Source organism: Hyla sarda, chromosome 5 (genome assembly GCF_029499605.1).
Source record: "Hyla sarda isolate aHylSar1 chromosome 5, aHylSar1.hap1, whole genome shotgun sequence".
NCBI classification, from domain to species: domain Eukaryota; kingdom Metazoa; phylum Chordata; class Amphibia; order Anura; family Hylidae; genus Hyla; species Hyla sarda.
In genome coordinates this window covers 210,342,154-210,356,629 of record NC_079193.1, presented here as the reverse complement: position 1 = coordinate 210,356,629, position 14,476 = coordinate 210,342,154, and the positions used below count along the sequence as shown (strand labels likewise).

At 41.2% G+C, this 14,476-nt stretch overlaps 1 protein-coding gene across 2 annotated transcripts in view; it reads right to left on the bottom strand.

Moving 5' to 3' along the window:
- Positions 1-7,736: 7,736 nt before the first annotated feature.
- The window catches only part of GMDS (GDP-mannose 4,6-dehydratase), a 716,505-nt gene continuing 709,765 nt past the window's right edge, over positions 7,737-14,476 (bottom strand). For both annotated transcript variants that reach the window (XM_056521038.1, XM_056521039.1), the window contains 2 exons: positions 12,075-12,143; positions 7,737-8,146 (listed from right to left, as the gene is read on the bottom strand). In XM_056521038.1, coding sequence (XP_056377013.1) covers positions 8,084-8,146; positions 12,075-12,143 — 132 coding nt within the window. In that variant the 3' untranslated portion in view covers positions 7,737-8,083. The remainder of the gene's footprint in view (positions 8,147-12,074; positions 12,144-14,476) is intronic.

Sequence of the window (14,476 nt, the reverse complement as noted above, 5' to 3'; positions counted from 1 at the left end):
AACTACACCCTCACAGAATTTAATAAGCGGTGCAGTGAGTATTTACCCCCCACTGACATTTGACAGATCATTGGAACAGTGGGCTGTGCAGATGAAAAATAAAATTTTTCATTTTCACAGACCACTGTTCCAAAAATCTGTCAGACACCTGTGGGGCGTAATTGCTCCCGGCACCCCTTAATACATTACATGAGGGGTTTAGTTTACAAAATGAGCTCACATGTGGGGGGTCCATTGTTCTGGCACTATGGGGGCTTTGTAAACATCCGTGGCCTTCAATTCTGGACAAATTTTCTATTCAAAATCCCAATGGCGCTCCTTCTTTTCTGAGCATTGTAGTTCGCCCGCAGAGCACTTTACATCCACATATGGGGTATTTTCTTACTCAGAAGAAATGGGGTTACAAATTTTGTGGGGCTTTTTTCCTATTTTCCCTTGTGAAAATGAAAAATTTAGGGTAACACCAGAATTTTAGTGAAATTTTTTTTTTTCATTTTCCCATCCAAATTTTGGGGTGTTTCCCAACACCTGTGGGGTGTTAAGGCTCACTATACCCCTTGCCACATTTCGTGAGGGGTGTAGTTTCCAAAATGGGGTCACATGTGGGTATTTATGTTTTTGCGTTTATGTCAGAACCGCTGTAAAATCAGCCACCCCTGTGCAAATCACCAATTTAGGCCTCAAATGTACATGGTGCGCTCTCACTCCTGAGCCTTGTTGGGCGCCCGCAGAGCATTTGACGCCCACATATGGGGTATTTCTGTGCTCAGGAGAAATTGCGTTACAAATTTTGGGGGTCTTTTTTCCTTTAACTGCTTGTGAAAATAAAAAGTATGGGGCAACACCATCATGTTAGTGTAAAATTGGTAATTTTTGTACACTAACAGGCTGGTGTAGCCCCCAACTATTCCTTTTCATAAAGGGGTAAAAGGAGAAAAAGCCCACCAAAATTTGTAGTGCAATTTCTCCCGAGTACGGAAATACCCCATATGTGGCCCGAAACTGTTTCCTTGAAATACGTCTGGGCTCCTAAATGAGAGAGCGCCATGCGCATTTGAGGACTAAATTAGGGATTGCATAGGGGTGGACATGGGGGTACTCTACGCCAGTGATTCCCAAACAGGGTGCCTCCAGCTGTTGCTAAACTCCAAGCATGCCTGGACAGTCAATGGCTGTCCAGAAATGCTGGAAGTTGTTGTTTTGCAACAGCTGGAGGCTCCGTTTTAGAAACACTGCTGTACAATATGTTTTTCATTTTTATTGGGGGGGACAATGTAAGGGGGTGTTTATGTAGTGATTTACCCTTTATTTTGTGTTAGTGTAGTGTAGTGCTTTTAGAGTACATTCGCACTGGCGTGTTACGGTGAGTTTCCCGCTAGGAATTTTGGGCTGCGGCGAAAAATTTGCCGCAGCCAAAACTTGAAGCAGGAGACTTACTGTAAACCTGCCCGTGTGAATGTACCCTGTACTTTCACTTGGGGGGGGGGGCAAACCTCCTGCTGTTTCAAAACTACAATTCCCAGCATGTATTGACAGACTGTGCATACTTGGAGTTGTACTTTTGCAACAGCTGGAGGCACACTGGTTGGAAAACCTTCAGTTTGGTTGGAAAATACTGAGTTAGGTAACAGAACCTGAGTGCCTCCAGCTGTTGCAAGACTACAACTCCCAGCATGTACTGATCGCCGAAGGGCATGCTGGGAGATGTAGTAATGCAACAGCTGGAGGTACGCAACTACAACTCCCAGCATGCCGAGACAGCTGTTTGGGCATGCTGGGATTTTGCAGTTTTGCAACATCTGGAGGGCTACAGTTTATAGGCTACTGCACAGTGATCTCCAAACTGTGACCCTCCAGATATTGCAAAACTACAAATCCCAGCATGCCCAGACAGCAGACAGCTGTTTGGGCGTGCTAGGGGTTGTAGTTCTGCAAGATCTGGAGGGATACTGTGTAGTGGTCTCAAACTGTAGCCCTCCAGCTGTTGCAAAACTACATATTCCAGCATGCCCAAACAGCTGTCTGGGCATGCTGGGAGTTGTAGTTTTGCAACATCTGAAGGGCTGCAGGTTAGAGACCACTGTATAGTGATCTCAGACTGTAGCCCTCCAGATGTTGCTAGGCAACTTACCGGCTTCCGTAGGATCCAGGGAGCCGTCCTCTTCTTCCGCACGACATCGCCGCCCGCCGATCACCGTCGCTCGCTGCCTCCGGATGGGTAAGTGGATCTTCTGCCGTCTGTCCTCTTCGGTTTCCCCTTTCTGCCCCACCTATTGTGGGTGGGCAGGACGGGGAAAACGAATGTTAACCCCCCCACTCGGCCCCGATCTGCTATTGGTCGTCGCTTCCGATGACCAATAGCAGGGATAGGAGGAGTAGCACCCCTGCCACCTCACTCCTATCCCTTCAGGGGGATCGTAGGTGTCTTAGACAACCGCGATCCCCCTTATATTCCGGGTCACCATAGATCCCGTATGACCCGGAATCGGCGCAAATCGCAAGTGTGAATTCAAAGCCATATTTCTCATCACGTTGACATAAAAACCCAGCTTAGATTGCTATACACATTACATAGAAGTAGGCTGTTGGTTAAAGAAGTAGGTTTTGCAGAAGCAGTTGTACATACATTCTCCCACTTAAAAATATGAGAGACCTGTATTTTTATTCATAGGTATACCTCAACTATGAGAGACATAATGAGAAAAAGAAATCAATAAAATCACTGTCTGATTTTTAAAGAATTTATTTGCAAATTATGGTGAAAAATAAGTATTTGGTCACCTACAAACAAGCAAGATTTCTGGCTCTCACAGATCTGTAACTTCCTCTTTAACCCCTTAACGACGCAGGACGTATATTTACATCCTGCGCCGGCTCCCGCGATATGAAGCGGGATCGCGCCGCGATCCCGCATCATATGGCGTCGGTCCCGCCGCTCATCAACGGCCGGGACCCGCGGCTAATACCACACATCGCCGATCGCGGCGATGTGCGGTATTAACCCTTTAGAACCGGGTCCCTATGGGACCTATAACACTGCAAAAAAAATTTAAAAAAAAAGTGTTAATAAAGGTCATTTAACCCCTTCCCTAATAAAAGTTTGAATCACCTCCCTTTTCCCAGAAAAAAAATAAAACAGTGTAAAAAAATAAATAAATAAACATATGTGGTATCACCGCGTGCGTAAATGTCCGAACTATAAAAATATATCATTAATTAAACAGCACGGTCAATGGCGTACGCGCAAAAAAACTCCAAAGTCCAAAAAAGCGTATTTTGGTCACTTTTTATACCATTAAAAAATGAATAAAAAGTGATCAAAAAGTCCGATCAAAACAAAAATCATACCGATAAAAATTTCAGATCACGGCGCAAAAAATGAGTCCTCATACCGCCCTGTACGTGGAAAAATAAAAAGTTATAGGGGTCAGAAGATGACCATTTTTAATCGTATAAATTTTCCTGCATGTAGTTATGATTTTTTCCAGAAGTGCGACAAAATAAAACCTATATAAGTAGGGTATCATTTTAACCGTATGGACCTACAGAATAATGATAAGGTGTAATTTTTACCGAAATATGCACTGCGTAGAAACGGAAGCCCCCAAAAGTTACAAAATGGCGTTTTTTCCTCGATTTTGTCGCACTATGATTTTTTTTTCCGTTTCGCCGTGCATTTTTGGGTAAAATGACTAATGTCACTGCAAAGTTGAATTGGCGACGCAAAAAATAAGCCATAATCTGGATTTTTAGGTGGAAAATTGAAAGGGTTATGATTTTTAAAAGGTAAGGAGGAAAAAACGAAAGTGCAAAAACGGAAAAACCCTGAGTCCTTAAGGGGTTAAGAGTCTCCTCTGTCCTCCACTCATTACCTGTATTAATGGCACCAGTTTGAACTTGTTATCAGTATAAAAGACACCTGTCCACAACCTCAAACAGTCACACTCCAAACTCCACTATGGCCAAGACCAAAGAGCTGTCAAAGGACACCAGAAACAAAATTGTAGACCTGCATCAGGCTGGGAAGACTGAATCTGCAATAGGCAAGCAGCTTGGTGAGAAGAAATCAACTATGGGAGCAATTATTAGAAAATGGAAAACAAAAAAGACCACTGATAATATCCCTCGATCTGGGGCTCCACACAAGATCTAACCCCGTGGTGTCAAAATGATCACAAGAACGGTGAACAAAAATCCCAGAACCACACGGGGGACCTAGTGAATGACCTGCAGAGAGCTGGGACCAAAGTAACAAAGGCTACCATCAGTAACACACTACACCACCAGGGACTCAAATCATGCAGTGCCAGACATGTCCCCATGCTTAAGCTAGTGCATGTCTGGACCTGTCTGAAGTTTGCTAGAGAGCATTTCGATGATCCAGAAGAGTATTGGGAGAATGTCATATGGTCAGATGAAACCAAAGTAGAACTTTTTGGTAAAAACTCAACTTGTCATGTTTGGAGGAGAAAAAATGCCGAGTTGCATCCCAAGAACACCATACCTACTGTGAAGCATGGGGGTGGAATCATCATGCTTTGGGGCTGTTTTTCTGCTAAGGGACCAGGACGACTGATCCGTGTAAAGGAAAGAATGAATGGGGCCATGTATCGTGAGATTTTACGTGAAAACCTCCTTCCATCAGCAGGCGCAATGAAGATGAAACATGGCTGGGTCTTTCAGCATGACAATGATCTCAAACCCCCCCCCCCCATCGGGTAACAAAGGAGTGGCTGCGTAAGAAGCATTTCAAGGTCCTGGAATGGCCTAGCCAGTCTCTAGATCCCAACCCCATAGAAAACCTTTGGAGGGAGATAAAAGTCTGTGTTGCCCAGCGACAGCCCCAAAAGATCACTGCTCTAGAGGAGATCTGCATGTTGGAATAGGCCAAAATCCCAGCAACAGAGTGAGAAAACCTTTTGAAGACTTACAGAAAATATTTGACCTCTGTCATTGCCAACAAAAGGAATATAACAAATTATTGAGATGAACTTTTGTTATTTTCCAAATACTTTTTCCAACATAATTTGCAAATAAGTTCTTTAAAAATCAGACAAAGTGATTTTATGGATTCTTTTTCTCATTATGACTCTCAGAGTTGAGGTATACCTATGCTCAAAATTACAGGACTCATTTTTTGAACTGTGCAAAGTATGAAAAATCTTTCTTGTTTTACTAATGCTGGCTAATCCCTTTATTCTAAAGCTGTGTTTCCTATGGCAGTTCGGCGATGCTAGGTGTAGTTTTGCAACAGCTGGAGGTACACTGGTTGGGAAACACTGATCTGTAGTGTCAAACCTACTTTATTCAAGCTGCCAGGGAACACAGAGCTGTACAAAGTCCTAAAAGTAAAACTGAGTAAAAATAGTGTGTGCATGTATGTTTGAATATGATACATCAAAGGACAACACTGTGAAAAAAATCATTTCAAGTCATTTATATCAGTTTGTTTATATGACCCTCATTTTCCTGACATATAGAGATGTTAATATTTTGCAAATTTGTGCATTTACCCCAATAACCTTAAGTGGATGTGAATTTTAACTTCATGGGGGCAATCATTTATGCCTCCGGGGGTGCAAATCCTAATAGACTCATACCCCCTGAGCCTAAGATTCATACCACCTTCTGAAAGAACGAGATTGGAGAAAGTGTGCAGATGTGCTGCCTCCTTAACACTGGAGCTCTGGGCCTGATATAGAGCCGACAGATTATCTTTAATATTAAATGGGCATTGTCATATTCAAACACTTTTTATATGTTGTACATATTGGAAAAAGATTAACCATTCTAATATACCTCATAACAAAATGTTATCTCCTTTTTATATAAATAATGGCTTATAAATAAAGACCACTAGGGGTCCCCATACCATTCAGAACATAAACCTGATTGGCTGCAGCATTGTCTTTTCCAAGCTGAAGCACAGTCATGAACAAAGTCCATAGAGGAGTGCTAGGGTTGGTCTCCTGCTAGGGTGCTTTCTCCTATCCTATCAGACTGCAGCATGAAAACAAAGAGGAGGGGGTTACAGAGCAGCCTGCAGCGATTGAATGAAGAGACCAAGCACAGAACAGCAGACTAGGGGAGGAAGTGAATGTATGGTGAGTGAGGGTGGGCTCCTGTACTTGCCTCGGACACAGCCCTTCCTGAGCAGTGGATGTCAGAATGAGTGAGCAACAGAAGAGAGGGATTTGTGAATCAAATACAGAAGCTAGACACATAAAGACATGTAAAGCATATGCATGATCGGATGAGAAACACATATAAGCATTATTTTTTTTCTGTGATATGATAGGTATGCTTTAAAGGGAACCTGTACCAATTTTTATGCCAGTTTTATGTTAAAATGCATTTTATACACACTTCTTAACACCTTCATGACCCAGCTAGTTTTGGCCTTTAGGACCCAGTCTGTTTTTTAAAATCTGACATGTGTCTCTTTAAGTGGTAATAACTTTGAACTGCTTTTACCTGGCAAAGTGATTCAGAGAGAGTTTTTTCGAGACATATTATACTTTATATTAGTGGTAAAGTTTTGTTGATACATGAAGCTTTTTGTGAACAACTCTAAAATATTGTGAAAAATTTGAATTTTTTTTTATTTCTCTGTTTGAAACTCTCTACTTGTAAGAGAAATAGTCATGCCAAATAAATTTTTAGTTACTAATTCACATCCACAACATGTCTACTTTATGCTGGCATCATTTGTTAAACATTCTTATACTTTTTTTTTTACGACATTAGACATTTTAAAATTTTCTACGAAAGTTCAAAATCTAATTGTTTTTAGGGACCACTTGAATTCTGAATATATATGTGTGTGTGTGTGTGTGTGTGTGTATATGTATATTTTTTTTTTCTTTTTTTACTTCTGTACAACAGCTTCCCCTAGTGCCTGCCAAGCACAAGATGCAGTAGCAGGTTTAGAACACTAGGGGGAGCTCATTTACAAAAAAAAATAATAAAAATTACTGCACTCACTTTACCCGGAAGTGAAGCATGCAGGAGGGCACAGCTGCAGGAACTCGGGACCGGTAAGGGACATCGGGGAAAGGGGACAGGACACTGGGGACACTTAGCAGAGAAGTGTGTGTGTGTCCCGATCCCCGTAATCGGGACATACACACTGCTCTGCTCAGGATTTTTTTTTCAAAATGCTACCATCGGCTAGTCAGATTTGACTAGCTGATAGTAGCGATTACAGTGAGGGGGGGGGGGACAAAACCCCCCTGGGTCCCGAGGCAAGATGGCTGGCTATTAGCGATAGCCACCATCTTACCGGGCACAGCGGGATGCCACGAGTAGCGACCAGTATCTGCATGACGTACATGTAAGTCATAGGTCGGGAAAACCTTTCTGGTCATGATGTACATGTATGTCATGGGTCGGGAAGGGGTTAATACTCATGTGTTTTCATTTTGACTATTTAGCATTAGGTCTTTTATCATCCATTAGAATATGTATACTGGAAAACAATGACGTGTTCAGAGACCAAATACCTGTTAACCGTGTAGTGGCTCATAAAGCAATCTGCTATTATTTGACTGTAAAGCTGTATCTTGTGCTGAAATATAACTATAAACCGACACTGGGGCTGATCACATGACAAAACACTTGTCATTACCACATTCATATAAACCATTCATAGACTTATTATTAGTAATATTTTTTTTGGCTTGTTGATATGGACACAATCACAATGATGAGTCTTTAGTATTATTTTTTTTTTACAATGCAGTTTATTAAGAAAGAACAAATGTGAAAGCAATAGAAAAAGAAAACATGATTTGTATTTTTGAGTCCAGAACAATCATGGTAAAATTACTTTTAATGGCAGAAGGATGAATAGCAAAAGAAACCCAACATTAACAGGAAAACATAATAAAAACCTCAACAACATTTTGCTACAATAAAAAAAAAAAGGGAAATGCCTGCGAGCACTGTATATCAGTTATATGTGCACAGGCAAGAAAACAAATATACTTTGAAATATATCTTTATCTATATGTAAGGACTGACTGGATGGAGTGATTTAACAAGCCGCCTTATTGATTCGGAAAGGTTCAGGCCAACGGCTACTTTAGGCATTGGGATTGGTTTTCATCAGACAGAGATCTGCTTCCACCATCTCTTTTACTAGTTCCTGCAAGAAATCAGTGTTATTGTCAATATGGGAGGTTAATGTACATGGAAACAGAGTTACAGTCTACTCTACGTTTACTGACATATCTCACTATAGACTGAAAGATATGATAAATAGAAAATAAGGATTTATACAATGACTGACTATTGTTATTACTAAGAATAATAAAACATGACCAATGTCATAATCTGGGAATGAGGGTTTTGGTAACCTCACCCCTCCCCCTCCACCATCCCTATTATCACCTAAAATTAACAATTTTTTTTATCATAATTACATAAAAACTTTTAATATAATCTAGATGATACCATTTTATATATCTATCTGTAATATACATTGGTTAAAAATTGGTGAAAAAATGCTGTCCCTGCAGCTATTGCCTGTGCAGAGAGACACGCCCCCGGCTCACAAAGCAGGCTGATTGACAAGCCAGGAGCCTGCACAGAGCCCTACTTTTCCCATCCACACTTCCTGTTTTTTTTGTCTCTGCACAGAGACACACAGGCAATGCCTGCAGAGACAACATTTTTTTCACCTAAAAGTATAAAATGTATATAACGAAGCAAGCTCGGCACCACTCTTCTGTATCTTGAGGACAGGAAAAGTTGGGACCCTTAATGACTTCTCCCCTTGCATCTGCTGGAGGTACATACAGGTGCTGCTACGCTGTAAGACAGTGTGAACAGGTATCCAATAGGAAAAAGAAGCAGAGCACTCACCAGACCTTTAATGCAGATAGACTTTATTGACTGGAATGATCAAAGGCACATCGGGGGGAGATGGTACAGACAGGGGAGTGTAACTTAGAGAAGTGGGGGTATCCTCTCGGTGACGGACCGTTGCGTGCCGAAGCGCTTCTCCAGACCGGGACTGATCAAGTCCCGGTCTGGAGAAGCGCTTCGGCATGCAACGGTCCGTCACCGAGAGGATACCCCCGCGTCTCTAAGTTACACTCCCCTGTCTGTACCACCTCCCCCCGATGTGCCTTTGATCGTTCCGGTCAATAAAGTCTATCTGCATTCAAGGTCTGGTGAGTGCTCCTCTTCTTTTTCCTATTGGATACCTAAAAATATAAAATATTTTAACCCCTTAACGACGCCGGACATAAATGTACTTCCTGGTGAGCTGGTACTTAACGCACCAGGATGTACATTTACGTCCTATACATAACCGCAAGCATCGGAGCGCGGATGTCCGCAATTAACCCCTCAGATGCCGTGATCAATGCAGATCATGGCATCTGCCGCACTGCGATCACTAAAATGGATGATCGGATTGCCCGCAGCGCTGCCGCGGCGATCTGATCATCCAGAACAGCAGACGGAGGTCCCCTCACTTGCCACAGCTGCCTTCTACAGGTCTTCTGCTCTGGTCTGCGATTGAGCAGACTAGAGCACAAGATGACCGATAACACTGATCAGTGCTATGTCCTATGCATTGCACTGAACAGTATTAGCAATCGAATGGTTGCTATAAATAGTCCCCTATGGGGACTATTAAAGTGTAAAAAAAAAACTTAAAGTAAAAAAAATAAATAAAAAAAAGTAAAATAAAATGTGAAAACCCCCTCCCCCAATAAAAACGTAAATTGTCCCATTTTCCCTATTTCACCCCCAAAAATGTAAAAAAAAATATTTTATATACATATTTGGTATCGCGGCATGCGTAAATATCCAAACTATTAAAATAAAATGTTAATGATACCGTACAGTGAACGGCGTGAACGTAAAAAAAAAATTCCAAAATAGCTCCTTTTTTATAACATTTTATTCCCAAAAAATGTAAAAATGTATTAAAAGTTTTAAATAAGCAAATATGGTATCAATAAAAAGTACAGATCACAGCGCAAAAAATTTGCCCTCATACTGCCGCTTATACTGAAAAATGAAAGAGTTATAGGTCTTCAAAATAGGGGGATTTTAAATGTACTAATTTGGTTAAACAGTTTGCGATTTTTTTTAAGTACAACATTAATAGAAAAGTATGTTATCATGGGCATCATTTTAATCGTATTGACCTAAGGAATAAAGAACAGGTCATTTTTACCGTAAATTGTACGGTGTGAAAACAAAACCTTCCAAAATTTGCAAAATTGCGGTTTTCTTTTTAATTTCCCCACCCAAATATTATTTTTTTAGTTGCGCCATACATTTTTTGGTAAAGTGAGTGATGGCATTACACGCAGTAATGTGTACAGTACAGTTATTCTGGATGCATGCTGTGTAAGACTATTTGGCTAAACTATAACCACAGTGTTTATTCATTTCTGTTGCACTTGTTTATTAAACAAGCCTCGCCATGTTATGCTGTCGTGTACAACAACTACATAGGCACAATGCATGAGGACAATAGAGCTTACACATCTTTCATGCCAAGAGCTCAGGTCATATAGTAACTATCTCCGAAAATTCTATATTACCCTAGTAACTATCTCCGAAAATTCTATATTACCCTTGTCACCACATTTGTATTGCGATAAAAGTAACAAGTATCACACAAAAGCAAAACTGGCAACAATCTACCTACAAAAATAGTTCATCTTCTCAAACACATTATAAAATTGTGTGACCATTTATACCAGCTGCTGCAAAACTACAACTCCCAGCATGCCTTGTTTTTTTTAGGAAAAAGTTTGGAAAACTTCATAACACTGCAAATTTGTATATTAAATGTGTAGTGTGCCCATATCTCAATTTTTCTTCAGCCTTGCTTGCACATTTCTGCTGCTGGTGTTAAATAGGCACTATTGTTTCAACACACTTTGCACACATCCATCAATACTACAAGCAAATATAAGAAGCTTTGTTATATTTCTTATAGACAAATATGTTTCCTTTTTCCATTATTAAAGGGGTACTCTGTCCCTAGACATCTTATCCCCTTTCCAAAGGATAGGGGATAAGATGTCTGATCGCAGAGGTCCTGCCGCTGGGGACCCCTACAATCACCCTGCTGCACCCGGCGTTCCTTTAGAGCGTTGGGTGCAGCACCGAAGGCTGGTGACGTCACGGTCAAGCCCCACCCCGCTCGTTATGTCACGGCCACGCCCCCTCATTGGAAGTCTATGCACAGGCTTGCATTGAGGGAGCGTGTGCCGTGTCACCACGAGCAGGGTGTGACTGTGACGTCAGGAGCCTCCGCCCCACATTGCCAGTCATCGGGAATGGAGCAAACTTAGCTCTGTGCACCGGATGTCTGGGGTGCTGCAGCCAAGATCGCGGGGGTCTTCAGCTGCAGGACCCCCGCAATCACACATCTTATCCCCTATCCTTTGAATAGGGGATACGATGTCTAGGGACGGAGTACCCCTTTCATTTTCTCTCTTTCTTGTGCTAAACTGTCAAATACGCAGAGAAACCAGTTCAGTTCCTTCCAGTGTGTAAGTCCTGCAGCTCAGGGATCACATTACAAGCAATACAAGTCTATGGGAGGGGAGAAAGGAAGCTGGGAACAGACAGGAGATGCAGAGACACAAATGGAGACAACAAAGAGACAACTCCGTAAGCAAGAGATTTCACCCAGGGGTTTTATACACAGTTTAGACTGCTTACTGTCACTTTATCATGCCTTTCTTGCTGCTCCTCCTCTGTATGCAATGTACAGAAGACACCATAGACTTTAGGCTCCATCCACCACCTCTAATAAAACGAAAAATTACTGACAAATGCCATAAACAAGTTAATGTCCAGAAAAAGTGCTGCTTCTGATGAACACAGGGCAGCTTATCCCGAAAAGTCACCCAGAATGACAGGAACGCTTTAAAGCAAAATATTCTATAAACCAAACAAATATAACCTGAAAATGAAAATATTTGGCTAAATGGGAATTTGAAAAAATGCCAATAACAGATTGAATGGTTACATTTTTGCTCTGTATTTAAGGTGTCACAAGGGGTTATAAATATTGAAGTGCAAAGTAGAATACTTACATCAAATGGGACCTTTGGTGCCCAGCCTAGCTTCTGCTTTGCCTTGCTGCAGTCTCCTTGGAGAAAGTCCTGTGGGTGCAAAAAAAATGTTTAAGAAGCACTCGTTACACTATGGAATCACTTTCATACTATTAAAATATATCAGGTTTCACCATCATAAATGGAGTAAGCATATCTCAACCTCCAATAAGGAAAACAACAGTCATCCTTACAGGTTTAGATGACACAATGAAACTTGTAATGACCAAACAGTAGGGTGCATATTGCATATACTATGGGGAAAAATAAAACAAGGCTGTCAGGATCTGTAGAAATCAGTATCACGTGTTTCTTCTCCTCTGGCTGTTTCCACAGGCAGCACTATGCTGCGTTATTTAGTTAGCTTTATCTTTATTTGCACTTTTTCTCTGGTCAAAAATGCTGTGGCCAGATGCAAATCTACATACACAATATTATGGAGTTTTTTGTAGCGTTTTTGGGATTACTCGAAGGAACCTATTGTATATTCCTATTTTCACTGGTGGGAACCACAGTGGTTGTTAGGGAAAAAAAAGTTAAAAAATAATAGGCTGTAGTTATTAATTACAATAAAAAACTGGAAGGCTTTCGAGACTAGATCAGTAGTGGATGAAGAATAGAACTCAAGTGCTACATGATTACTAAACACTTTAAATGCAAGATATCTCTCTCTCTCTCTCTGTATATATATATATATATATATATATATATATATATATATAGGAGAGAGGGAGAGAGAGAGAGGGAGGGGGGGAGAGGGAGAGAGAGGGAGGGAGGGAGAGAGAGAGAGAGAGAGAGAGAGAGGGAGAGAGAGGGAGAGAGAGGGAGAGGGAGAGAGAGAGAGGGAGAGAGAGGGAGAGAGAGAGAGGGAGAGAGAGAGGGAAAGAGAGAGAGGGAGGGAGAGAGAGGGAAAGAGAGAGAGGGAGAAAGAGAGAGGGAGAGAGAGAGAGAGAGAGGGAGAGAGAAAGAGGGAGAGAGAGAGAGAGAGAGAGAGGGAGAGAGAGAGAGGGAGAGAGAGAGAGGGAGGGAGAGAGAGGGAGGGAGAGAGAGGGAGGGAGAGAGAGAGAGTGAGAGAGAGAGGGGGGGGGGGGAGAGAAAAAAAAAGTTGATTTATTCCATAAAGGGTGTCATTACAAACAGCAGCCAATGACACCCTTTATGGAATAAATCTCCTTTTTTTTGCTACATATGGTGCTGTGGAGAGCGATTTTTTCTGCTTGAAGGAAGATCCCCTGACCAGGGTTCCAGAATCTGCGGGCACCTCCTTATTTCTACTACTTTTTATTTGGAGTAGCCGTAATAGTTCTGTGATTTGGCATCTACATATAAAATAAATAAAAAATATATAAATATATGTGTATATATATATATATATATATATATATATAAAACCTGCTAGCTGCTAGTTTGGAGTAGATGTCATAGTCCAGTGATTAGACTTCTCTCTCTCTATATATATATCTGTAGCTAAAACCTCAGCTGAAAGCACAGCACACTAAACAAGCCAGAGAGACTAGTTATTACGACAAGTGTCATTTCTGACAATGAAATAAAATAAAATTTTTGTTGCTTTTTAACAATTGGATTATCATCGCTGAATCAGGTCGCTTTTTCTACACACTAATCCATGTCTCTGTAATGAAAAACAGTTTATGGGCCCTAAGTAGCTACAATTTGTCCTAAACAATGAAATCAAGCTCTACCCTGAGGCCGCAGAAAGTCTTTTCAGGGACAGTGTTCATTTTAGGGTGAAAGGTAATGTCAGGGCTAGGCTCCTGTAACTTATTACTCAACAGCCTCCACCATCCTGACCACAAATCTCTGTGTGTCACTGCTGAAAACCCAAAGATACAAACATATCTCTCCTCAGTATAAATGAAATTACTTGGGTTACAGTTCATGGTCTCCATTTATGTGAAGAGCCGACAGATAAATCTGGTCAGATTTCTAGTCTTTCTCTGCCTAAACCACAGCAGAAGAACACTAGAGAGCTCAGTGGTCAGGTTACTGAATCAACTGCTTCAAATTATTGTCTTGCTTTGTTTAAAACAGAAGTAAATCACAAAACAAACACAATAACAAATGAAATGCCCGAACTTAAACAAAAACATGTGCTCCAGGCAAAAAGTTGAAACTGCTAAGATTGGGAAGATTTTTTTTTTTAACCAATGTCACAAGGTTGAGAGATATACGGTTTTCTAGAGCAACCTTCCCTCTGCTGAACTGACAAGCAAAGAGTGGATATATAGTAAATTTGAGTAGCCGTATTAGTCCAGTGATGCAGATGCAAAATCAAAAAATGTTGCAGTATCTGGTAATACCTTTTTTATTGGACTAACAGAATTTTGTAGAGACAAGCTTTCGGGAGTCCGGGAGGAATCCCG